The sequence below is a fragment of the Cantharellus anzutake genome (assembly GCF_015039405.1).
Source record: "Cantharellus anzutake strain C23 chromosome Unknown EI90scaffold_91, whole genome shotgun sequence".
In the NCBI taxonomy this organism is placed as follows: domain Eukaryota; kingdom Fungi; phylum Basidiomycota; class Agaricomycetes; order Cantharellales; family Hydnaceae; genus Cantharellus; species Cantharellus anzutake.
In genome coordinates, this window is record NW_024067041.1 from 288,123 (window position 1) to 311,499 (window position 23,377).

A 23,377-nucleotide genomic window follows, 5' to 3' on the forward strand; every position below is an offset into this window, starting at 1 on the left:
AGTATCAACCTTCAGGTTGACTGCTTCATCTCTTGCTGGGTGGAAGCCATGATGCCACAAACTTGTGGGCATTATAAACTTGTGCCCAATCCCGCAGCGGACCAATTCAGGTGTCACTGCCTTTTCTCATCAACAACAATGCCGTTGTTGGTTCTTTTCCTTTCCTTTTTTGATTTTTGACGGTGACTCAACCGTTACTCTAGCTTGTCATATTGACACTTGCTACTTCATCGTCGACAATGCTGTTGTCGAGAGCTGGGTACATATGTTCCAGGAGAAACTCTAAGTGGGCTTTGCCTACAAACTACTACTATAGCCTCCTGCAATGAGTGTACCCCCGCTTGCATACATTCTTTGTATGTAGAGTGTTATATTTCCTTAATATGCTTGCTTTCCCTTTCATATGCTTGTACCCTGTCTGCGATTCAATATCGCAAGGGAGGAGGATGTAAGGGATTAACCTTACTTCACTATAATTCCGATTATAGTGATATTTATATTATGTTGCATCACTATAATTCCCATTATAGTGATGTGTTTATTTCTTTATTTATTTGTGCCGAGATATGTAAATTACATATATATACCTCGGAGTAGTTGTAAAGGCCTGGTAGCCTTTTACCTCTACCCCGTTGAATATACAGCTCATTAAAGCTTATGTTTAGACGGACCTACTGAGGCCTGAGGCGAACGGGGGAACGGAACGTTACCGTCCCCAAAATAGTAAGACAACCTTTCACCGTCCTTCTCCCACGTTGTTTGTTTGTTTTTATCCTTCTTAAAGCTGCCTGCAATCTCCGTGAGATCTGGCGACTTATTCCTATTCATTCCATTATACTTAAATACTGGTTGTACACTATCTCGTACTTTAGTTCGAAAATCAACTAGGGTTACCCCCTGTGCTTCTTGTCTGGACTCAGTCGCACCCTCTGCACTCTGAAATATCGGGGCCGCGTCAAGTACGAGGCACAACGCTCATGAACAAGTCATTGAAGCTGAAACCCTGCTTCGCTGCGATTGTCATCCCCGCCCTTAACGGGCTGTTACGCTGAAGCAGCAGACCTTAACAGTCGCCTAAGGCGAGTCATGGTAATGTTTCCCACGCCCTGACACCGACCCTCTCCCTTTCAGTCTCAGCTCCAGATTCCTCAACTTAGAGACCGAGCAGCTCAGTACTCTGACACCACCCAGTAAGCACTACAGCAGAAGAAAGGAAAGAATAGGGCCACAACCCTGGGTACATCAGTGAGAAGTGAAGTAGCTGGGGATGTATCCACAACTCACTTGTATCAGGAGTGAACATGAGCCTTTTCAGGAGATATGATTGGTCAGTGAGACTGAGAGGAGAAGTCAACAGCAAGAGGGGGAGAATGATGATGTTACATAAGCAGTGGACCCTAGGTTGGGAGTGTTGGAAATGCAACAATCGGCCCTGTCATCCAGCTGTCAATAATGTGATTATTGACAGTGGTGACTACCTGAGACAGTTCTAATATCATCGCAATTATTGAACAATATTTGGGGGTTCGACCCTCATTCTCTCTGTTATACCATGTATAAAGAGAGCGAACATTATTTACTACTCCCCCTCCCTCAGATCTCTTATACAGGTCTGAGGTGAGGATTTCTTTACTATTTCTGAGTATCATTCTGAATGTATTGGTGCAGTCTAACGTGCCATAGGTACAGTTTAATAATCTTAGATCTCTTATATGGGTCTGAGTCTAACGTGCCATAGCGCATATATATATTTTAAAAGGGAGTGAGGTATGGGGCAGATAATGGACCTTGGGTTTGGAGGTCATACAGGACCCTGTGCATAGGACAATTGAGTTGGGGAGAAAAAAAATGTAGGACCCGCTACAGAGTAGTGGGAATTTATCGGCACATTTCAACACCTACTCCTGGAACAAGATTTTTGGTCTCTTGGCACTCATTAGTGTGGAAGATGGGGGAGGATTGACCTTTTGGGCTCTTCAAGCTCTATGGTGTTGAAGTGGCATTCCGATGCCCTTTGTCACCACGGTTATTGTTCCCTTTTATGGGGAGTTTTATTGCTTTAACGCTTTGGCCTTTGTTCCTTTGCACCACACAGAAATGTATATAAGTGTGCTCATCATGTACTTTACTTATGATAATACTGTGATATCGTACTCAGAGGATCGGACTGCAATGCCGCGATTATAACATGTGGGATATCTCAGCTCCAGAGGTCCCTCCGAGCTTCCTGACATGTCTGAGTGCCATGTAAATGACACATTCTGAAGAATGCAAAGACTAGATGCCTGCCAAGGAAAAGTGTGATGAGAGTGGGATTCGAACCCACGCCCGAAGACTGCGAGGCTATAACCAAAACCTGAACACAGCGCCTTAGACCACTCGGCCATCTCACCAACGTCACGAAGGTTCGTCCTGACCTCGGTCAACTCTTTTAGTTCATCGCAATGTCCATGGCTGTGCGTTCACACCCAACTCCCAACGTCTCGACACTCATATGGGTATTGTAGGGTAAGGACACCTCTTCGAAATAGGGATGGGCTCACAGAGACCAACGATTGCAGGGTGGCACGATGGAAGAATGGTGGACAAGATGACTTTCAAGCGCTTCTTGACAACATCATGAAAGGGCATATGGTGCGCGACGATCGTCTTCACCCGATGAAGCACACATGGATTTTTTTGCCTAGTGTAAACGGGAAGGGAAGTGGTCCATGACATTACATTCGTATCGTTCTGGTACTTTCCCCTCCCGAAGCATCTATACCGTTTCGACTTCAGCATACACATACGCTCTCCTCGAAGACGTTTCCATACCTCCCCCGAGTATCCAGCTTCCATTACCCCCCACACGTCAAGTCCCTGGAACGCCTCGACCTACTCGCACCCAATTCGTCACCATTCCCTCACCTGAGGCGCTCCCCACGTTACTTTCACAAATTTCGGGGAACTGGACTTCCTCGAGGCAAAATAACGCTGCTCACAGTGGGAGAGGCGTAGTGTTTGGCGTGGGGCCGCAAGTTTTGCTTGAGGGACATACGTACACCATTGCAGGTGACTGGGTTGTACGTGTTGGGAGCGTAACGCAAGGTCCTGGTGCTCCTGGGGGAGCCAGCGGTGCAGCAAGAGGTATAATCATTGAGGTGAGTACACCAGAATACCATGTACAATGGACAAAGAAAGATCTCATCCGCCGATAACGTAGGTAGAGTACCTTCCCCTGTCGAAACAACCGGCACCACAACCCGAGACCGGCAATGGGCCGCTCATTACTGAATTCCTTATGACGATCGTACCAAAAGCCTCTCAGCATCAGATCTTGGCTGTGGCCTTAAGCCCGCAACAGTGGGCCGAGATTCTCAAACCGGGAAGGGACGATGATGGGGGTCCAGTGGGGAAAGAAGAGGAGCAGGAGGCGGATAAGCAAGAGAACGAAGAGGGAGAGGAACTGGATGATGTCCTTTGGACGGGGGATGGAGAGGATGAAGCGGCGAAGGATGTTCATCCTACTCACGAAAGAGAACGACGATCGGCGTATCTCATCTTGAGATGTTTGCAAGGAGAGGGATTGCTGTAACCTATACGAATGTAAGTTCTTTTTGGTCCGGTTCAAGAGTGGGTGACAATAAGTACATGGACGAAGTTTATTGCTTCGCAGCACGTCCTTTTTCTTGACCTAGTCTTCTCAACATGTTCAACCAGATCCACCTGTCACCCCTCATTTCCATGTCATACCACCAATTCACAGCGATTACCACGCCTTTCCCACCCGCCTCTTCGCCCTCCTGCGCAACGGCATGCCACCATCCTATATACATATTGCATATGGCAATTATGACGTCGAGATCGCCGTTTGCTTCTCAATCGAAGCGAAAAAGACCCATGACGAAAGGACCTACCTGACGGGAGGTAGAGCGTTTCGCCCGCATGGACCCTTACGTGAATAGGCCTTGTTCCAGGTATTGGGGCGGTTGTGTCTGCTGAGGCCCAAAAGATCATGTTTTCTTCCACGCTGTTCATTGAATCTGAACATTCATCTGCGTCGCCCTCGATATCAACATTGTTCGTTTCACTGGTCTGTCCCGTTTTCCTCGGATTTGGAGCTAGGGGAGTCAAAACCAGTGGACCGTCTGGCGAATGACGGGTGTAGATTGCGCGTGGGTAGAGGCGCTCGGACAATAGGTGGCCTTCCGTTGGAGGGAAGAGGGTGAAATGTTTTGTTCCCCTGACGACGGTGTAGAGGTTTTCATACGGATCTTATCGGTTGGGTTTAAAGATGCTTCTGAATTGGAACGTCGAAGATGAGGGTTTGGAGTCACATACCAGAATGGACGCTTGTCTTACTCCGGTGATCGCCAATCCAGATGTTCACGGCGTCAGGGGGGTGTCCTTAAGGGATTATACATTGATTCCAGAGCAACGTGGACTCGCGAAAGCTAATGGAAAGCAACGAACGATCTCACACTCACCTAATGCCTGAGTCGCCCACGGTACGTCCATTGGCACGTCATCTTTCAAAGCCTCCATCTCCGATTTGGGTGATGCGGGATTTTGGGGATCATAGAGATTGCCGTTTTGAGATTGAAGATAACACACCTCGCTTGTGGAAGCACATTGGGAAATCGCCGCGTCTGATTGGTCAGGGTCGCCCGAACCATGGGTGTACATTGACATTCTGGGAGCTGGATGTGGATCGACCTTTAGGTTAGCCGAGGAAGGATCTGGCGCCGTGGGACTTCCATGTGCATCAGCGCTGTATGGACAGGTAGCGCGGCGCCTACTGTTAGCATGATCCAAGCGTGATAGTAATTGGCCGATCGTCAGCTTTTGGGTGTGAGGTTCTGCAAAATAGGTTGTGCCGTTAGACGCGTGCACCAACGCGTCTGCGCGGCTTCGTAATGCCGCATGCGATGGTGTGAAGAATGAGGCACATTCATATCCCAGCGATGAAACCACACGTTATCGGGCGTGCACCCAGGAGATGGACACGCGCAATGAGAAAACGAATCGGATGCACGATGAAATGGGTTGGCAAAATGTAAGGCCGGAATTTGAAAATGGTGGACTTACCCATCAGGCGTGAAAGCCACGGAAAGCTCAGAATCTGCGAGCTTGTTTAAGAGATATTCATCACTCTGCCACTTGCTGAGCGCCACGATGTCCTGGACGTCGCCTGTGGCGTGGGAAAATCATTGTAATTCCCGAAATGCCAAGATGTTGAGTTTGAATTAAATGAGCGATTCGGAATATTCCGTGGCGGAAGGCACATCAATATATTTATTTATTTAATGATAGCGGAGCAATATCGTTGAATCAGAAGCTCTCCAGTCATCATGATGGAGAACGCACTGAGAAAGAGAACAGGACGACCGATATGAACCAGACGGGAGAACTCGAGTTCACTTGGCGGTCGGCTCCACGTTTCGGTCGTCGTGCCATTTAGTTCTTTGTCAAACGATTGCAGTCAGATATTTGCAAAAGGGGCAGCCTGAGTTAGGCGAGAGCAGTGTGACACAGCCCCGGATCGAGAACCTCGTCAGCTCATGGTGATACAAACCTTGGTAGTCTCTTGAAATCTGGTCGAGGTCAATCATCACAGTAGACTGGGTGCCTTTGTGCAACAGTTAAAGAAGCAACGAAGATCTCATTCAACAAGAAGCGCCCTTTAGTGAATCTCTTGATCAGTTGCCGTGAGATAACGCACGTGATATCAATGAATGTTCTGGTGACCATTTTCACCCCCTTACTCACTCCTGCTGTGCCTTGTTCCGCAAAGCGATTTGATTTCCTTTAAACCACGAGTGCCTTGTCCCCCCCGATCTTTCTTCCCTCTGGCCCACTATGCGAGGGGCGATGGGAACGACTTCGTCCCCCAACGACCTTGGACAGCTCCCGGTCTATCAGCGCCCGAGTTCTCATGCTTGGGACGTAAAAACTCAGGGTGTAATGGAACAATCCCCCGCCCCCCAAACCTCACATATTGAAGGAACCGGAACATCTTCCTATCAATATGCCCCTATGGGTCATGATGCCCATCTACCAATCAATCATAGTGATAGGCCTGTGTTAGCGCGCCTACGGACACAATCACATGAAGAAAAGCAACAATCTTCCTTGTGTATGTATCCTGCGGGCGACAATCTTACCCACACTTCCCATCTTACATCGCCGTCATCTTTGCCCCCCTTCCCACAGGCACTCACCGAACAGCCCCGGTGAGAACCTCCCGACCTCCCCTACCCCCCATCCCCATTCAAACCCACGGCCAGCAAGCATCGTCGGGCTGTCGCCAGGCGCAAGCCATTCGCACTCCGTCAATGGATAGGCAATTCTCGAGACGAGACGCTAAGCCCATGGGCGCGCGGGGCTTGAGGAAAACCGGCACCGTGTCAGGACCACATTCCGAAATGTCCGAGGGTATGGCGCGTAAGGAGGCTGAACGATATATGTATCGAGCACCTGCGTGGGGTTCTACGAGCAATTCGACTGTCGAAATTGAGGACGTGAATGTGAGCATGCTTTCAATTACCATGTCTGCTTCTTACTCACCCTTTGATGACATACCACAGGCGCGGGCATCATCCTCAGAGACCCCTCCAGCTCATGTCATCCTACCCTCCTTGTATGAAGGGGACTCTCCACAGGAAGAGGCTCCGCCGTCGTTTTTGGATTCGAGGCTCGATCCTGTATATTCTCTGGATTCACATTTCTCCGATCTGTCGCTTAATCAGCGCGCCGATACTTCGCGCTTGCAAACTCCCAGTATTGTAGAGGAAGATGATGTCGACGACGCCAACGAAGAACAGGAACACGAATACGACGATGAAGATCGCAATGGTGCAGTGCAAGTATTGACCGACAACAGGCCGATCATCGTCAACACACACTCTGCTCCAGCGATTCAAGGGAGCTTCTCTGTTGATGCTTCGGCGAATGATCCCAATCCAGTGAGGCCGTCTCTAAACCCACATCAACGTTACTCTCTCCCCGTCTCCATGCACCAACCTGCATCCCATAGCCATTCCACTTTCGTCCCCTCAGCGCCACCCAACTTCATGGAGGAGGGCCCACGCATCCTCCCCCCTGCAGGACTGTTTGATCACAAAATGGCCTACGGAAATCAAGATCATCGCTCGGTACCGGTTTCGGCATTTTACAACTCTACGGTCGGAACTTCGATGATGAAGCTCGGCGCTTTTCAGAGTAAACCGACGAGAGATCGGACTGGGGGAATCACGGTTATGCCGGGATCGGATCGAGGGATGACGCCCAGTTTGAATTCGGGTGTGGACCCAATGAGCCCGCCAAGGAGCGCAAGTCCAACTATCTCATTGCGGAGTACAGGGAATAGTACGGGGACTGGAGTCATGGTTGATGGAAGTAATCCTCACTCGCCCGTCAGTGGAGGCACATCAAGCCCCGCTAACTCCACATTGCACGGCAGAACCGCCTCGGCTGTCTTCGGCGGTGTTCCTAGTTTCGGCAGAGGGATGCCAAGTCCTCACACACCACCCAACGCATATCCGCCTGTGCCTAATCGGCAACCTCGTGTACTAGCGCCTCTTGCACCGGGATTTGTGCCTGGGCAAACCCAGCTTGGGGGGAATCAACACCCGAATTTCACAATGTCACCGAATGCCGTCGTGCGCCCCAGTGGGGCTTTACTGCAGGGCCAATTTGGGCAGCAGGGCTTGCCGTACGCCGGACAGAGAAATGCGAATCTTTATGGGCTAGATACGGGATTGGGTCCCTGGGGATGAAGATGCTCTATTGGGCCCACCATTTTTGTTTACCCTCACCCCCACCCCACATGAGAGCGGGGATGGAACTATCCGTCTCATTACCACTCAAAAATCCCTTCCCTTTACCCCAAATTCGGTTATGATTCACACATCACTAGACTCAGTTTCACAGAGAATACCTACGTTCCAATCAGCTTATCTATTATAGGCCATACCCATGCCCCCATGCCCACCTCTTATGACAATCTCAAAAGTCGTATGCCCCACTTCAGCTTTTGTGTCCTAATTAGTCCATCACATGCTTCCCTCTTCTCTTACTCGTCGCCCTGCTCCAGTTTGTCCGGATTCTTCACGTCCCATCTGCTCTCATCCCTTTGCTCTCGGCTCTCGTTCACTTGCTTTATTCACGACCGTGGTTACGATATTCCACCCTACTTACGTTTGATGGGCTGCCTGGATTGTTTGGTTCCACGTCTCAATTTTCATCTTTGGGTACTCTGATTTCCATTCCATCTTTTTTTTTTTCCTTTTTTTTCTTCATCTCATTCTGCGCAATATCTCCCCCTTTTCTGATTCTGTCTTTGAGCCCCAGGATGAGCTCAGCTTCACGTTTACACATTTCTCAACCACCCTGCATGTACAGTGTAACGGTATTTTATCTTTGTGCTTCTTTTCAATGTTGTACGGTACTCTTTGGTGTTTGTCAGGTCTTGGGCGATCAATAAATACTAAAAATGGGCTTCTCATGACGATGGGTTCCTTAGCCAGATCACCTTAATGGCCGGTGTTCGCTACACCGTTGACGCCAGTTTGTCCATTCGCGAACTCCATCACCACCACCGATTATGGACCAGTCCTTATATCAGTACAAGACTCGATCTAGGAATTGGATGGCTTCGGGTGATCAGGCGGTTTGCGAGTTGATTTAAAATTACTGGCGACGAGGAATGAGGGAGAGGTGTTCCAAAATTTATACACGATCAACGCTCAGTGAAGAGGTTATCCTGAAAGGAACAACGGACAAAAACAAGAGCTCTGTCAAAGCTCCCCGCCACTTATTCATTACCCTCTCGATGTAACTAGACTTCAATGCCGCTACGACGTGAGCAAGCGTGGGAAATTCTAGGGGAGTCGCCGCACCGATGGCCACCAGGGGCAGACGAAGGCAGCAGGTACGTTGCGCGCAAACTCTCAGTTCGGAGGATGCGAAAGGAAGTGAACTTTTTTCTGGCTCTATAGACAGCGAAGGGGAATCAGACTACTTTGTCGTCATTTTATGGTGGCAATAAATCGAGGTCTCAACAAGTCGCGTCCAATGATTCTTTGGATGGTGCCCAAATTGCCGAAGAGTCGCCTTTACTTACTGGAGACCCGAATGTAACGAGTGGGGAACGCGTTGGGGGAGAGCGTGTTGGCAGTGAGGACGATGTCCCTTCGCCGCCGTCTGGTGCGCTCGTGAACAGCGTCCGTATGATTTTTGTGCTCATCACTGCGTTGTTCCCCAATTGTCAGCACCACATTCGGGACTCCCCTCCATAGAGAAGAAGGTCCATTTTCGTTCCGGAAGACGGCTCGTGTCTCTCTTGGACTTGCCTGTTCTTGAGCTACCTAGCAGCTGCCGGCGCGTCGGTGGTGCTGAGAAAATCCAAATTCTGAAGCCACAGCAGTCGAAGGTTGCAGGGCCTCTTGACCGTTTGTTTAGGGACACTGCCGGGTCGTCCATCGAAGAGTCGGCGCCTGATCCTCTTCCGGACATTCGGCCTTCTACACCTGAAGTCCAGCCTCGTGGTTCACCAGCGCCGGCGCGTCAGGAGAGCTATTCCCGAGAAGTCTCCATCCTCGAAGTAGATCCGCCCAAATCCTCTCCATTTGAGGTGAGTTGGCCGAAAGAAAGATGTTGACAGCTAATGATTTCTTTCAGAGGCCAATCACCATTTCGGATTCTCCTGCCCCATCGATAAGGCAAACAACGAGGACCACTCATCCTTTCTTTCTGTCAAAGAAGTCAAAGTCTTTAGCTAACGAAGTGATCCACACTGAGGATGATACCATCGACCTCACGCAATCCCCAGTCAAGTCTTTGTCGCACTCTGAACAGAAGCTCCCCCGTTTTAAGGCGCGCTTCGCACCGAGGGAAGCGCCTTGGCCTTCTCCAGGTATGCAGCACATACAGTCATTAAGTAAAGACCCCCTGTCTGCAATGACATGCCCATTCCCTCCAAGACATATCCAAAAGCATGAATCAGTCCCTTCTCCACCCTTCACTTTCCCCTCATCCAATCCTACCCCACCACCCAGTCCTCAAACATCACTTCACTTGGAGCATCGACCCCCTTCGAATTCAATACCGGATGAACATCTCATGCACCCAGCTTTATCCCGTTTGAGAGCTTGCCGTTCCGAATCTTGGCAATTCGCGCATGCGAGTCAACAATGGGTGGACAAGTATAAACCGAATCGTGCTAATCAAGTCCTCGGCAATGAACTCAATGCTCAGTATATCAAAGAGTGGTTGCTAGCATTGCGAGTTACGTTTCAAGGAGGGTCGTCTTCCCGGGGTAAACGACCGAGAACGACCATCCGTCAAGCAGTCGACAAGGTCCAAGAGCGCGCAAAGAAAAGACGAAAGAAGCATAGTGATGCATATGGCGATGAGGATTGGATTGTGGATACGGACGGGGAAGAAGATATCCCTCAAAGTGATGTAGACTCTTTCCGGGAAGATTCATATTTATCGTCCCCAGTCCGTTCTACCCCCGGTCCACGCGCATCTCGACAACCACCGGAATTATCTCCCACGTTTGACTTCTCGACAAATCTTTCTAGCGCGCTTCTCCTCACAGGCCCTCATGGCTCTGGGAAGACGGCAGCTGTCTATGCCTGTGCTCAGGAGCTGGGGTGGGAGGTTTTCGAGGTCAACCCCGGCACTGGCAAGCGGAGCGGTTCGCTACTTGCAAGCTTCGCCGAGGGAGTTGGAAAGAACCATACCCTAAAATCCTCAAATACTCGTCAAACTGACTGTGCATCTGAGGTCGAAACGAAGAAAGGTGCTTTGGATGCTTTCTTCGGGGGAACGAGATGGAAAGCTGATAGAACTGTCACATCAAAGACGATTGCGCTGAGTCCGACTGATCTCGAAGCAAGTTCGGATGGTGTCGACACCATTAACATCCTAGATAGTTGCTCTGACACTGGCAGCGTTGTTCTGGACCTCCAACCTTCTGAACTTTTGGAATCGCTTGCACAAGCTGACTCTGACCCCAAGGACGCAAACCAGTCCATAATACTTCTGGAGGAAGTAGATGTCCTGTTTCAAGGGGAAGGGAATTTTTGGACTGCTGTTGTCAACGTTATACGCGAATCAAGACGCCCAGTAATCTTGACTTGCAATGATCCTTCCCTCGTTCCGGACTTGGAACTTCCACTCCAAATGACACTTTTCTTCATTCCTTGTCCCGTGGACCTTGCCGCTTCGTATCTCCGATTCCTCGTACAAATCGAAAGCGAGGATGACGTATTGCCGGATTCGGAGGTGTTGAAGCACCTGTATGACGATACCAAAGCAAAGAGACTACCCTTCAATTGGCCTGATCAGCCTTTGCATCCTGTGCCTACAGATGCACCCGTTCAGCTAGACTTGAGAAAGGCGATTATGAATGCGCAGTTCCTTTGCAACACAGCCTTTCCCCACAACTTGCCGTCTGACACCGACTACCTGGATTTATTCCATGGAACATTTAGTCCCCGTAATTCCGTTATCAATGGCGCGGGCGCTAGTCGACAACATCCCAACTGCCACGAAACGCTCAAATCTTTATCTGCGCTATCCGAGGCTGTATCTCTCAGCGATTGCATCGGCCGTCGTCCAGCAGACCAGCTTGAAGTGAGTGTCCAAATGGTGCTATCGTACAAGTTAAATGTTATGCTCATCTCACCGACATTAAGGCATGGGACATTGATTGTTATGGCCTGACACATGATTCAAATCCGGAGAGCCAACAATACAACGCAGAGCATGCTTTCGGACGTTTCCAGTTGTCGAAGCCGCCATACCCAGAAACAGCCATCACCATTCCCATTCACTATCATACCGAGGAGAGAATGGCAGCCACGCTACTTGCCGACGCGACAGACATTGCCTTGCGTTTAGACCCGACAATGCTTGGTTCTAAAACCTGTGGCAAGCACCTAGACCGATTACTCTGGAGCCGGACACTGGAGCTTGCTGATTCACGAGCAGAATACCAGGCGCAAATCTTGCCTAGTATGGAAAAACTCCTTGATTTATCATGCCCCTTACTTCCTCGCCCTGAGATATTCCTCGATTACATCCCATGTCTTCGGTGGATGGTACGCATCGAAGATGAAGAAAAGGCGGAGGAGGCACGAACGCTTGCTTTAGGCCAGGAGGCAAATAAGACGGTGGGTGGAAGGGTTACAAGGAACAGCCGGGCTGCTTCTGGGCCTATTACGCAAAGCAAAAAGTTCTTCGTGCGGTTGATCCCGGTCAGCGAGGATCAACTACGGGCCTTACGAAATAGTGGGTTTAGATTGGACCTCACGTAGTTACAGTCTATTTTTATTCTCTTGAGATGGTTCATATATTGGATAACCAATTGTTGGCGAGGAACATGCATTGAAATTCGCACATTTTGGCGCGCGCTCTTTCTAATCGCGTGATCTCGAGGACTAAGTTCTCATCATGCGAAGTCACCACACCCTGAAGCTGTTGCAGAGGCCTAAAAGCCCGCTGGCGTGTGTGCACTGGATTGGAGAGAGAGCGTCACATTCCACGTCAAATTGGGAAGTCAACCCGCCCTCGGATCCCGGTTTACAGTTCTACCGGAATCGTCAGCTGGAGTTGTTCGCAGGGAGAGAGACTAAGCGGCTTTCTCTTCGACAGTTGGTATGGGTTTGACTTTCCCATGAATCATATACGTTTACTCGAACTTTGGCACTTGTGATCCGATCACGAATACAGGTATTCTTTGGACGAGCCATGGATCCCGAGCGCCTCCTCAAAGTAAATGCACGATTGACTCGGTGGTACCGAATCTATGTCTTCTGATGAAACGAACCACTTGTGCCAGAGCGCAAATTACGTCCGACAGGAACTGCCTGTCCGTCTCGCTCACCGCATTCGTGACATGCAAGCCTTGCCGTAAGCACGTGTAGAAATCATTCTTGGCCGCAGATATTGACAGCGCCGCAGATTTGTAGTAGTGACCCAAGATTCTGTCGCTCAAGTCTACGAGGTATGCTGAAATCCACCAGATGGAATGGGCCAATCCTCACATAGATGGTTGCAGCTGTACTGGGACGCGTTTGAGAGGTCAGAATTACGCGTTCGTCAGAAGAGAGTTGTATACAACGGTCTCATCAGGTTCCGTCGATTCCCGCCAGTCAATGACCTGAGCCAAAATGAAAAGTTTTGCGCTCTGTTGAGGACACTGTTGGATGCTCAGTAGGTTATCCACTGTCCCTATTTAGGGGAGTAATCTAAACCCCATGCGGACTCCAGCGCTGGCGTGATACCCCGCCTCTCTCTAGGATTATCTCTTTCATCGCATCATCTCTCTCCAGATCACCTCGATTCCTTCATGAGAAGAATGCTCGTTTCGCGCATATCACGGCGAGTTCTCGCGGAGCACCACATTGCTCTTACTGAGTCCCTGAAGGGAAGTACAAGTGAAAATTCAAGGATGGGAAGCCCGCCTGGCGATCACGTAGGAATAATCTATACCAACCTTAGTGTGCGGAATAGCATCGACCACTGTGTGTCACTGCTCAGAAATGTGCATGAGGCAGAGGTGGCGAATGTAGACAAGGTCATTGACTTCCCAGACGTGATCGTTGACGGACACATCGATGCACGGTTCTCTTACATAAAGGTATCTTCAGGTAAGATCGCAATGAGCACAGCTAAATTGACGTTCTACAGGAACATTTGGACTATGTCATCTTTGAACTTCTGAACAATGTAAGTTTATGGTTGTAACAGAATTGCGATCTAATGCCTATGCCAGGCCATTCGGGCAACGCGCACCTTCAAGTATCCCTCCGACCAGGAATCACGACAACGCAACGTCCGCGTAACAATAGTAGCATCAACTGATGACATCAGCCTAAGAATTTCGGATAATGGTAAGTTACTCCTCAAGGGTTCGAAGGAGTTACTCATTTTTTTCAGGTGGTGGCCTCTCAACGCCGGACCCAACAAGTCTATATTCATTCTCTCACTTGCGTAATGCTGCACGCCTTGAAAGCGAGCGACTCGGCGCTTTGAGAGATGCCGTGGATGCTAGTTCGCATCTGAAGAGAGGCATAGTGGGGACAATTGGGGAACAACTGAAGCGGTTACTCCCAGTAGATAAGGCGGCTCAGATTCTAGCTCAGCACGGAGGATTAGGCGCGGCGGGGCTCGGGACTGGTGCCACCGAAGCAAAGCGCCTGGAATCCAGTCACGATCGGGGGCGTGAGCGGATAGGGCTTGGCTTGCCAATGAGCAACATATATGCAACTTATTTTGGTCAGTAGTAATGGGCTCTGATTTCACGGTAGTCACTCAACATCCCAATGCAGGGGGGTCATTGTCGCTTACATCACTAGATGGATGGGGTGGGTACTCCCACGAGACTGTGATTCTTCGCATTAATTCCCCATTAACAGGTACAGATGTGTACCTTCGACTACCAAAACTTGTGTGCAGAGTCCATTGAGGCGGTGAAGTAAATGCTGACGTTCTAACAGGGCACCAATCTTGAAGGGGTAGAGGTGTGAAGCAAGAAAGAGTCTTATCCACAACCTACTTGCTCAGTCATAACCTAGTTACCGAAGCTGCCTCTGAACCAGGAAAGGGATGGGTTTTTTTAGAATAGCCTTTTAACGCAGCGATGCACGTCCCCAAAAGGGGTTCACCCTCTACTCTACTCAACCTAGTGGCATATTGGCTTCGATCCTGCTCATGTCCCTATGTTCGCATCAACAAGCCCCCATGTGCAACGATGCTGATAACTTTACTCCACGAAATCTGGCTACCACCTTTGGAAGCCCGGTTTCCAGCCGTGCCGTGCACTGAGGGGAAACGCGGCGTTGTAAACAAGCAATAAAAGGGTGTCCTACCCCACGAATAAAATGTTTAAAGCACTATCTTCCTCCTTTGATCCAACAAGAAGGTACCTATCAATACATACATAACAATGAACAGGACGCCAACCACATCAATCCACAAATTCCATCCAGAGTACACTGTTAATATTTTGCATATCACATAAATTTCACTTCAGCCGATCGGTTAACAATATCGATAGAGGTGCACCGAGAGTCTGGAGGCTTGCTGACGAACGCGCAGAAAAGCCCCCCATAGATTATATATGATCAATACTACAAGTGTGACGCTTCGAGTCTGTACAATTCTGAACGTGTCCAGAACCGGGTACTTTGAGCTCGTGCGCCCACCATTCGTGACAGGGGGCATAGGCCATCCCAATCCCGCGTCTCAAGCACGGAGAATTGGAGCTAACTCCAGTTATCCCGACTCACAAGCACAAAATGCATTATAGGTATCGAAGTGAAGAGGAGACCTTCCCGTAAATGGACGCAGCTTGCACGTAAGTCGCGGCAACCAAGCTTCGATTGTCTAATCCCCCAATCCATGGCATCCTAGAGCGCACCAGCCGCGCACGGTGAGTCTAGCTCGCTACAAAATTGGAGAATCGTTGCAATCTCCATGCTTATTCTTGAGCCTCAAATTCGTCTGGTCCTTGGCAATCACGCAACTCCGGGCCTCCATACAGAACTAGCAAGCCTTCGTGTCTACATATGCGGCGCAGGGCTGAACCTAGCGAGGCACTAACAGGCAGGTACGATAGGCTCAAGGACCGGTAATCAAAGGAATGGATGGTGCGGCGCGTTCCCACAAGCTTGGACAAGCCTTAAGCAACTGTTCGACCAGACATCGTTGGGATGAAGCAGGCAGCGGGTTGCAGGCTTTGGCGGCTAGCCTCTATCAACGCTACAGATCACTGTAGAGGGTCTGGACACAAACACACTTTATATTTCAGAGGTCGGGTCCAGCCTAGAAATGGCGGAAGCTGCCAGTTGAATCGGCTGCCTATTTAGATGCGCGTCAAAGGTTGCCCAACACACACACTATGTATGTATATCTGCACACATGCCTTTCTATGTTTAACCCTCTTACTTAGGGCAGGCCGATATTCAAGTACACGGTTACCCGTGCAATGTGGCTACTCCGCAACCCCAACGTTTCGGTTCACCTCCATCCTCGAGCATAGTCGCGTTGGCCTGGTTGCACGGCCATCCAGAATTCGCGTAACACCCGGAATAATAACTTTTCAGAAGCAAACAAGTTTACTCTTCTCATGGTCCCCACATCGCGATTTTTCTCAGCTCCGGAAGAATGACCCCAGCGACTTGGCCTCGCAGCCAGTTGTATCTGGGAGATCTCATTCAAGGACTGAGCAGAATGATAGCCCATCATCACCCAGCTCTTCCGGAACAACTGGCCTGCCTCTTCGGGAAAACATCTACACACTCCCAAATATCATTACAGCATCCAGAATCCTAGCATGCCCCATCCTTGGCTGGTCCATCCTGCAAGGGGACTTCAGGAATGCAACATTGCTTCTTGCTTATGCTGGTGTCTCTGACTGGGTACCAATTCCATCTGACGGCCGTCGCATTGAATGCCTGATTCTGGACTTGCACAGGTCGATGGATACTTAGCGCGGAAATACAACATGCATACCGTCCTTGGCACCATTCTTGATCCAGCCGCGGACAAAATTCTCATGACTACCCTTGTTGTTACGCTTGCCATCAAAGGACTGCTGTCAGGTGCGACTTCTGGAAGGAGGGCTTGAGGATTATCCTCACGTCAATTGTCTATAGTTCCCCTGGCCGCCATCATCTTGGGACGAGACTTAGCGCTCAGTATATCTGCGTTTTACATTCGATATCAATCGCTTCCTTCTCCAGTATGTTCCGTCCTGCTCCAACTCGCCACCCTAAGTGGATTGTTCCCTTTCAGAAAACTTTCATGCGCTACTGGGACTTCAGTATCCCTTCTGCCGAAGTCAGACCAACGATGATCAGCAAAGTAAGGGAGTCTCCAGGCGTCTCAGGGGTTTCCTGATGTTTTCTCTTTCAAGGTGAACACGGGTCTCCAACTTGCTCTTATGGCTGCCTTGACTATGAGTCCATTGTGGCCCACTGATATATCAATGCCATTGAGGATATTCGAGTATGCTGTTCTCTGCCCTCCTGCAAGCAAATTAGTACTCATAATCACTATAAGGTGGATTGTCGCTGGAACGACAGTTTGGAGTGGTGCTGGTTATCTATGGGCTAGGGACGGCTTCCGATACGTTGCTCGGAAGTCCATAACGAAAACCAGCTCAAAACCATAAAATTGTACTACAGAAGCAGACGCACTACATGTACTAATACAAATAAATTACAATCCACATGTGAGGAATGCGACGAAATCATTGATATGATAAATACTGGACGGTGGTGCCAAGGTTTTCAAGATTTTTGGGTCGCCCTCCGTTTTCTGACTTCTTCCAGCGCCCCTTGGACTGCTTGCTTGGAAGCGACATTGAGCAGCCAAGCTTCCCGTGCGGTTCTAAGCATAGTGTGAGTGTTCGGATACCAATGTCGAATCGGAAGCCTACTTCGTTCTATGCACGAAAATCACAGCCATAACAATGGTTCGAAGGGATTTATTCGTCCTTTTCGGAGGAGGGAAGCCGAGACGTGCTATCGATGCAAGGATACTCCTTTCACTAAATTCATCTGTGGTTAGTTCCATCTCTGACAATAGGTCAATTAATTAGCCGTACCCTGCGTTGTGAGCCTCAAGAACCTTCAAGAGGTACACTTTCTGATATCCAAGATCCAACCTAAATGCATGTTCTCGTGTGCATCTTGCCTTCAGGTATCGAATTTGGAGCATCAACCCTTTGCACTCTTTATTGTGCACAAGCTTCAACTTCTCCAATGCCTCAGAGTCGCTAAATCATCACCTTAGAGGACCTGCTTCGCACAAATAAAACGCACTCACAGTGCTGAAGCAGCTCGGCTTTCCTCGACTTCCCGGACCTTCCGCTGCATTTCAACAAGTTGACTGTGCATCTGCCGAACGTGAGCTTGTGCCCTCTCAATGGTGAGCTTGTCCTCATGAGTCTTCGCCAACAGCCCAGCCCGTTCATTTTTAAGCAGAGCCACATCCTTTCGGATATTCTCTGCGTCTCTGCGAACTCTCTTGAGATCTGCTTCCAAAGTGGTTATCGTTCGCGCCACTTCCATACGCTCTTTTGCTAAGCGATTTTTCTCTAGTTCGGCGTCGTGCAATTCAACAGCTTGTTCCTGTAGCTGAAGTCGGAGGTCTTCAACCTCGGTTGCCCGGAGGTCGAGCTGGTGTCTGCGATCATTGTGTGCAGCTTGAGACTTGGACAACTGGTTTCGTATTGCTTCGGTGTCCTAACGGAGCCCATAAGCAAGGTATCATGCTGGCAGTTAGATGACTTACTTCAGTGGCTTTGGTAAACTTCCGCTGGAGCTCTGCCTGTTCTGCGATGAGTGTATCCCGTTCACTGCGTAAAGTATCGAGTAGGGCTTGGTTTCCTGAGAACTTTTTAGTCAGCTCTTGGATCTTCTCCTCTGCACCAGATTGTTCTAATGCCAAGTATCAGCAGCTGGTACAAAGCAGTACAAAGTATAAACAGACCCCGAAGTTCGGACTCCAATTTTCGGCTAACGCGCTTGGCCTTCTGAAGCTCCTCGCGAACATCAGTCATATGCTAGGTATGCTATGAATAAAGATGGACTTAATGGGTCAAAAGGTGGGGACTTACAGCCTCGGTCTGACTCAGTTTGGCCACGATATTTGCTTTTTCCCTCTCTACGCGCTTCTGTTCCGTGTTGATGGAACGAAGCTTATTCCTCTCCTCGCGAAGGTCGCTTTCTATTGCCAAAATCGACTTCCGTGCACGATCCAATTCCTATTCTCAAGTCAACAGGCAACATATTCAGAAGAAATGGGTAAAACCGACCATTTGTAGCATTTCTTTCTCGCGCTCAGATTCATTCTGAATCCTCTTGGCATCCTCATTGGCTTTTCGACGCTCCTGCTCCAGCTTACCCGACTCGACTTTGATCTCTGCATTGAGGCGGCTTGCTGCATCTCGAAGAACAGTTTTCTCATTGATATGTGCCTGCTTCTCTGCCGCCCACTGCGATCTGAGGGTAGTCAATTCATGATTCACTTGCTCCAGTGCCTCTCGCAAGTGGATGCGCGACTTGTCAGGGTCATCAGTGGTCATATCCGCATCAACGAAGCTGAAACGATTTTCGGTGGGCGAACCTCAATAACACAATTGGGGGGCTTACCTTGCCGAAGGATTGGAAGCCAAGACCAACAAATTAGAAGCATCAAATCGACGGCCACATTGTCCACATTTACACCGCTGCAAACGCTTACGGATACGATCTTCACTTCGTTTACAAGCGCCCACTTCTTTCTCCAGCTCGTCAACTCTCCCTCGAGACGCTTGGAGGGCTTCGGTAAGCTTAACGACGCTCAGGCCTGCTTCACCAAGTTCGTTGACCATTTGGTCGAGATTTTCGCCTGCTTCGTCAAGTTGCTCATGCAGCTCCTGAATGCGGGCGACATACGGCTGGATGTCCACGCTCCCTGAGATCGAAGCATTTTGAAGCCATGAGAGCTGTATGGGGAACTGAGCGAAATGATACTGCACAGTATGATGAGGGCTTACGTCTCTAAGCGCTCCTCCGGGCGTCCTTGGTGTCTTCAACAACGACGGCGTAGTCCACCCCCGCATCGTCCCAAAGCTTGCATTCCCTTTCATAGGCGTGCGAGTATTGGGGTTCGTCGATGCTATATCCTGAAGTGCGCTTTGCAAAGTAGTGACTTGCTCCTGCAACTCTTTGTTATCCGCTTCCAGGGCCTCGATGCGCATCGTCTTGGCTTTCTTGATAGCTTCAAGCGCAGGCGATTCTTTCATAGCATGCTCGAGTCGGCCAATTTCACGTTCGGCGTCCTCCAGCTGGGCTTCGAGGTCCGAGACGATGCGCTCGTGCTCTGCTTGGGAGACAGGAAGGGTTCCTTCTGCGACAGTTGTGGACGATCCAGATGTCGATGAGACGTCCTCCGCCTCATGACTGTCCGAAGGATTCCCAAGCTTGGCTCGGGCATGGGCAGCCTCAAGTTGAGCCTGTTCACGTTCCTTTGAAAGAAACTCGACCTTCCTGCGATACACCCGTATATCTTCATCCGCGATCTGAAGTTTCTCCTCACTTTCCTTGAGAGCTGCCTCCATCTGACGAACCTGTTCCTCCATTAAAGCCTCGTGAGACATCGCATTGGCAAGGTCATTGTCCATCGCTTGGATCTCCTGGTCCTGCTGTTCAAAAAGCATTTGTCTTTCCGCCAGCTTGGCTTCCAGAGCGATCAGCTTCTTGCGATCTTCGGAAGTACGAATCTCGCCCTCTTCCTGTAAGCGTTTGACGTTAGCCCTCTCGTTCGCGAGGTTGTCCTCCAGCCTCTCGACATCCCCCTCAAGCTTCGCAGCAGAACTACCTAGAATTACGACTTGCTCCTTTAGATCATTCGCCTCGCGCGTCGCCTTGACCAACTCCACTTCAACCTTCGTCTTCGCGTCCCTCAGTGCTTCAGCATTCTCCTCGGCTTCACGCACTCGCTCGGCTTCATGCCCTTCCTTGACCAGTCTCGTGCGCAGCGACTTCACCTGCTCCTCCGTGTTATCTAGTTTGGCTTGCATTTCATTGATGATGGCCTCTGCCCCTTCCGTAAGCTCCTTCGCACTCTTTGCGTGCAGTTCGGTGCGTCGCTTGAGTTCTTCCTCAGCCTTCTTGACACGCAACTCTAATGATTCGACTTGTTTTTCTTGATTCTCGTCACGTTTGCGGAACTCCTTCGCCATCTCATCCATCTTCTCCACTTCATCCCTTAGTTCATCGCGCTCTGCCTGCATTTGAGCCAAGTCCTCTTGGAGTGCTTGCACAATGTCAGACAGAACCTTGGCGGATTTTGGGGATGCGCTCTCGCCTCGTACGTCTTGTTGCTGCCCAAGAAGTCCCTGGAGACGTTTGTTCTCCTCGCTCAAGTGTTTATTCAGCCCATGCAGGTATGTGTTGAGCTTGAGATGATTAAATTTAGCCCCTATGTCGGTCGTAGGGTCGAAAGATGCATTGGCTCGGGCATGTGTGGCCAGATCGTGCGAAGACGCGGTGGAGATAAAGGATGTGTCTTTCTCTGCCAAGCCCGGTGTGTACACTTGTGAAAGTGGGTGTGAAAGCCGTGGCTTCGCTCGAGGATGCGGTGTAGGTGCTGCGAAACGAGGTCTATTGGTTGTTTGGACGAGCGACATCAGAAAAGACCTGTGTCGGTCGGCTGGGGTGATAGCAGGGTGGTAAGGCGCGAGGATCTTGGCACTTGGGGTAGAAGTGGGCAGCGAATGAGGGACTGCAGGGGAGTCAGTGATATCTTGAGATTCAGTTGATGACTGGGGAGAAGGGGTTTTGTGATCACGAAGAATGCCTTAGGCGCGATTTGTCAGTGGGGGGAACCAATGATAATCAAGAGCTCACCTTTGAGGGGTTGACGAGTTGTGGAAGGTTTTGCTGAATGGTGCCCTCGCACGTCGGAGCCTCCTTCCCCCAATTCTCCAGCTTCAGTGTCATTTTCAACAGCAGGTGATGGAGGAAGCTCGATGTCTGCTGCATGGAGACGCGAGCTTACCGCACGAGGCATTGGCGTTTCGGGAATATCTTCGCTCCGCGAACGGGAGAAAGACCTTGAAGGCGCAGAAACCTCAGACAAGTCATCCCGGAAGGAAACGGCATGCCGTGGTTTAGGAATTGGCGTAGCTTCAATGTCTTCATTGTGTGCTGAGTTTGGGGTAGCTGAAGGTGACGCGGAGGTCTGTACCGAGTTACTAGACAACGAGCTTGGAGTGTTGAGAAAATCCTCGCGGAGACGTGGCATGGGTCTTCGTTTGGATACGTAGATGGAGTTGCGTAAAGGACTCGAAGGGGTCGACTCAACCTGGTATGATTTGAGAATCAGAAGCAGCGAGTGACAGACCAATGCTCACTTCAACTTCTGGTACGGGACTTGGAGACTTGTGCACCGATGATAAACTGACAGACTCAAGCGCGTCTTCCAGGGATAGATTCTGCTCCCCAGGCAAACCCAGTATTGATCCTAACGAGAGATCCATGCTTTCCTCCATGAGACTTGGTCCGTCGATAACAAGAGATGCAATGTCTTGAGCAGATGAAGCAGGGTCAATTCTGCTGATCTCAAAAGACTCTTCACGAAGTTCACTTCGCTTCATGACAGCTGTGCCACTGGAGAGTATGGATGCTGCGAATCTTTCATTAGACGAGATTGTAACACCAGTGTAGCGCGAAGCGCGTAATTGAGATAATCCAGCAGGTGTATGTTGGGAAGGACCAGCCATGAGTGTTGTTTCTCTCGAAACGACCTCAGCAAAGGGTGAAATTGAAAGACTAGTGGATGAATCGTTCATTCCAGAATGCTCAAACATCTCCAATTCGGGAAGTGAAGGGAGTTCTACATCGTCAGCGGCTTCAAGACGACGCATGACACGCGAAGGTGTCTCGTAAGGGAATGGGTTCATCGCGTCCGACGCGAAAGTGTCGAGGTCTTGAATTGTTTTGTTGAACAGTGTTGAGCCGAGTTTGGAGTTATTTAGAGCCGGAGATACGGATCCAGTTTTTCCTCGTGACTCTTCGGAGCTTATATTCATTTGTTGAATCCCGGTCAGTTCCATCTGAAGGAAAACATAAAAAGCCTTGGCCAAGCTCCCCAATCTTTTTCGATTCTCTCTTTTACTCACTCAATAATTATGGTTATTGCTCAGGCTGCTCGCAAGGCAAGCATTCTTATTTAGAAACTGCTCTTTTGAACTGACGTCCGCGTTGCAGACTGTTTGGCAGGTAACGCTTCACATTTCTTCATTTCGAGGTGACGCGGACAACTCCTCACATCAATCCTCCCGTATAGACTTGGTTTGCTGTAGAGGTAAGGACAACGGGAGCTCCTCAACACCATTATAAACCAGACAAATCATCTCTTCGCTCTAGGCTATCCCAATCTACGCTGTCGTAGGTCTCGCTTGCGGCGGCGCTGGCTGGTACGTGTCTCGCTTGGCCCGCCACCCCGACGGTGAGATAGCATCCTTCTTATCCCTCTTACCAATTTCCTGATGTTATCCACCTCTCCTGCCGAATTTAGTCGTCTGGGACCGCAAGAACAACCCGACTCCTTGGAACGATGTTACGCCGAACATGAACACCAAATTGATGGATCACAGTGGAACACTTTCTGACAGGTACGCTTGTTCTCGCCAATTCTAGTACTGGGGACGAAGTCTAAAACTCCAATTCAATTAGCTGGGTTCGTCGCCGCTTGTAAACCGTTTCTTCACTATCAAACGACTGCAAGTCTGTGTTTCATCTTACCTGGATGTTTGGACAAGATCCACCCGTTTCATTCTAGATATCATTTCGCTGTCGCACATGTTTCTTTGCATCGCACGTTTGTACTT

General features: G+C 49.7%; 8 protein-coding genes and 1 non-coding gene across 9 annotated transcripts; 6 read left to right on the forward strand and 3 right to left on the reverse strand.

Moving 5' to 3' along the window:
- Positions 1–2,301: 2,301 nt before the first annotated feature.
- EI90DRAFT_t244 lies at positions 2,302–2,393 on the reverse strand. The gene has a single exon. It is a non-coding gene; the product is annotated as a tRNA-Leu (tRNA).
- An 83-nt stretch (positions 2,394–2,476) lies between these two features.
- EI90DRAFT_3082392 (uncharacterized protein) lies at positions 2,477–3,807 on the forward strand. The gene is made up of 4 exons (XM_039062004.1): positions 2,477–2,508; positions 2,562–2,634; positions 2,688–3,140; positions 3,203–3,807. The coding sequence occupies exons 1-4, from the start codon at positions 2,495–2,497 to the stop codon at positions 3,572–3,574; spliced, it is 912 nt and encodes a 303-aa protein (XP_038910021.1). The 5' UTR covers positions 2,477–2,494; the 3' UTR covers positions 3,575–3,807.
- EI90DRAFT_3082394 (cupin-like domain-containing protein) lies at positions 3,446–5,692 on the reverse strand. The gene is made up of 8 exons (XM_039062005.1): positions 5,555–5,692; positions 5,347–5,442; positions 5,068–5,170; positions 4,779–4,888; positions 4,467–4,718; positions 4,321–4,386; positions 3,700–4,253; positions 3,446–3,585 (listed from the first exon to the last, which is right to left on the reverse strand). The coding sequence occupies exons 1-7, from the start codon at positions 5,589–5,591 to the stop codon at positions 3,727–3,729; spliced, it is 1,191 nt and encodes a 396-aa protein (XP_038910022.1). The 5' UTR covers positions 5,592–5,692; the 3' UTR covers positions 3,446–3,585; positions 3,700–3,726.
- A 622-nt stretch (positions 5,693–6,314) lies between these two features.
- On the forward strand, positions 6,315–7,757 carry EI90DRAFT_3020823 (uncharacterized protein; the record flags this gene model as incomplete). Its single annotated transcript, XM_039057553.1, has 2 exons — positions 6,315–6,506; positions 6,567–7,757. The coding sequence occupies 2 exons, from the start codon at positions 6,315–6,317 to the stop codon at positions 7,755–7,757; spliced, it is 1,383 nt and encodes a 460-aa protein (XP_038910023.1).
- An 863-nt stretch (positions 7,758–8,620) lies between these two features.
- Positions 8,621–10,918, forward strand: EI90DRAFT_2978613 (uncharacterized protein). The gene is made up of 5 exons (XM_039055941.1): positions 8,621–8,911; positions 8,979–9,186; positions 9,252–9,613; positions 9,661–10,786; positions 10,849–10,918. The coding sequence occupies exons 1-5, from the start codon at positions 8,882–8,884 to the stop codon at positions 10,869–10,871; spliced, it is 1,749 nt and encodes a 582-aa protein (XP_038910024.1). The 5' UTR covers positions 8,621–8,881; the 3' UTR covers positions 10,872–10,918.
- Positions 10,919–12,408: 1,490 nt separating this feature from the next.
- EI90DRAFT_2683552 (branched-chain alpha-ketoacid dehydrogenase) lies at positions 12,409–14,816 on the forward strand. The gene is made up of 12 exons (XM_039053462.1): positions 12,409–12,645; positions 12,721–12,762; positions 12,830–12,900; positions 12,952–12,994; positions 13,049–13,203; positions 13,261–13,630; positions 13,681–13,719; positions 13,766–13,883; positions 13,930–14,268; positions 14,322–14,357; positions 14,409–14,440; positions 14,490–14,816. Exons 1-12 carry the CDS (start codon positions 12,442–12,444, stop codon positions 14,517–14,519), a joined length of 1,479 nt encoding a protein of 492 aa, XP_038910025.1. The 5' UTR covers positions 12,409–12,441; the 3' UTR covers positions 14,520–14,816.
- An 878-nt stretch (positions 14,817–15,694) lies between these two features.
- Positions 15,695–17,242, forward strand: EI90DRAFT_3282385 (CDP-alcohol phosphatidyltransferase-domain-containing protein). Its single transcript, XM_039066899.1, has 7 exons — positions 15,695–15,894; positions 15,944–16,412; positions 16,469–16,595; positions 16,650–16,735; positions 16,789–16,857; positions 16,910–17,001; positions 17,056–17,242. Coding segments are annotated over exons 1-7 (957 nt in total). The 5' UTR covers positions 15,695–15,892; the 3' UTR covers positions 17,168–17,242.
- Positions 17,243–17,285: 43 nt separating this feature from the next.
- EI90DRAFT_2940843 (uncharacterized protein) lies at positions 17,286–18,559 on the reverse strand (the record flags this gene model as incomplete). The annotated part of the gene is made up of 6 exons (XM_039055258.1): positions 17,286–17,385; positions 17,435–17,545; positions 17,603–17,773; positions 17,824–18,242; positions 18,292–18,437; positions 18,490–18,559. 6 exons carry the CDS (start codon positions 18,557–18,559, stop codon positions 17,286–17,288), a joined length of 1,017 nt encoding a protein of 338 aa, XP_038910027.1.
- Positions 18,560–22,836: 4,277 nt separating this feature from the next.
- On the forward strand, positions 22,837–23,186 carry EI90DRAFT_2940854 (NADH-ubiquinone reductase complex 1 MLRQ subunit-domain-containing protein; the record flags this gene model as incomplete). Its single annotated transcript, XM_039055259.1, has 3 exons — positions 22,837–22,851; positions 22,914–22,995; positions 23,065–23,186. Coding segments are annotated over 3 exons (219 nt in total), but the record flags the coding sequence as incomplete, so codon positions are not given.
- Between the last annotated feature and the right edge of the window lie 191 nt (positions 23,187–23,377).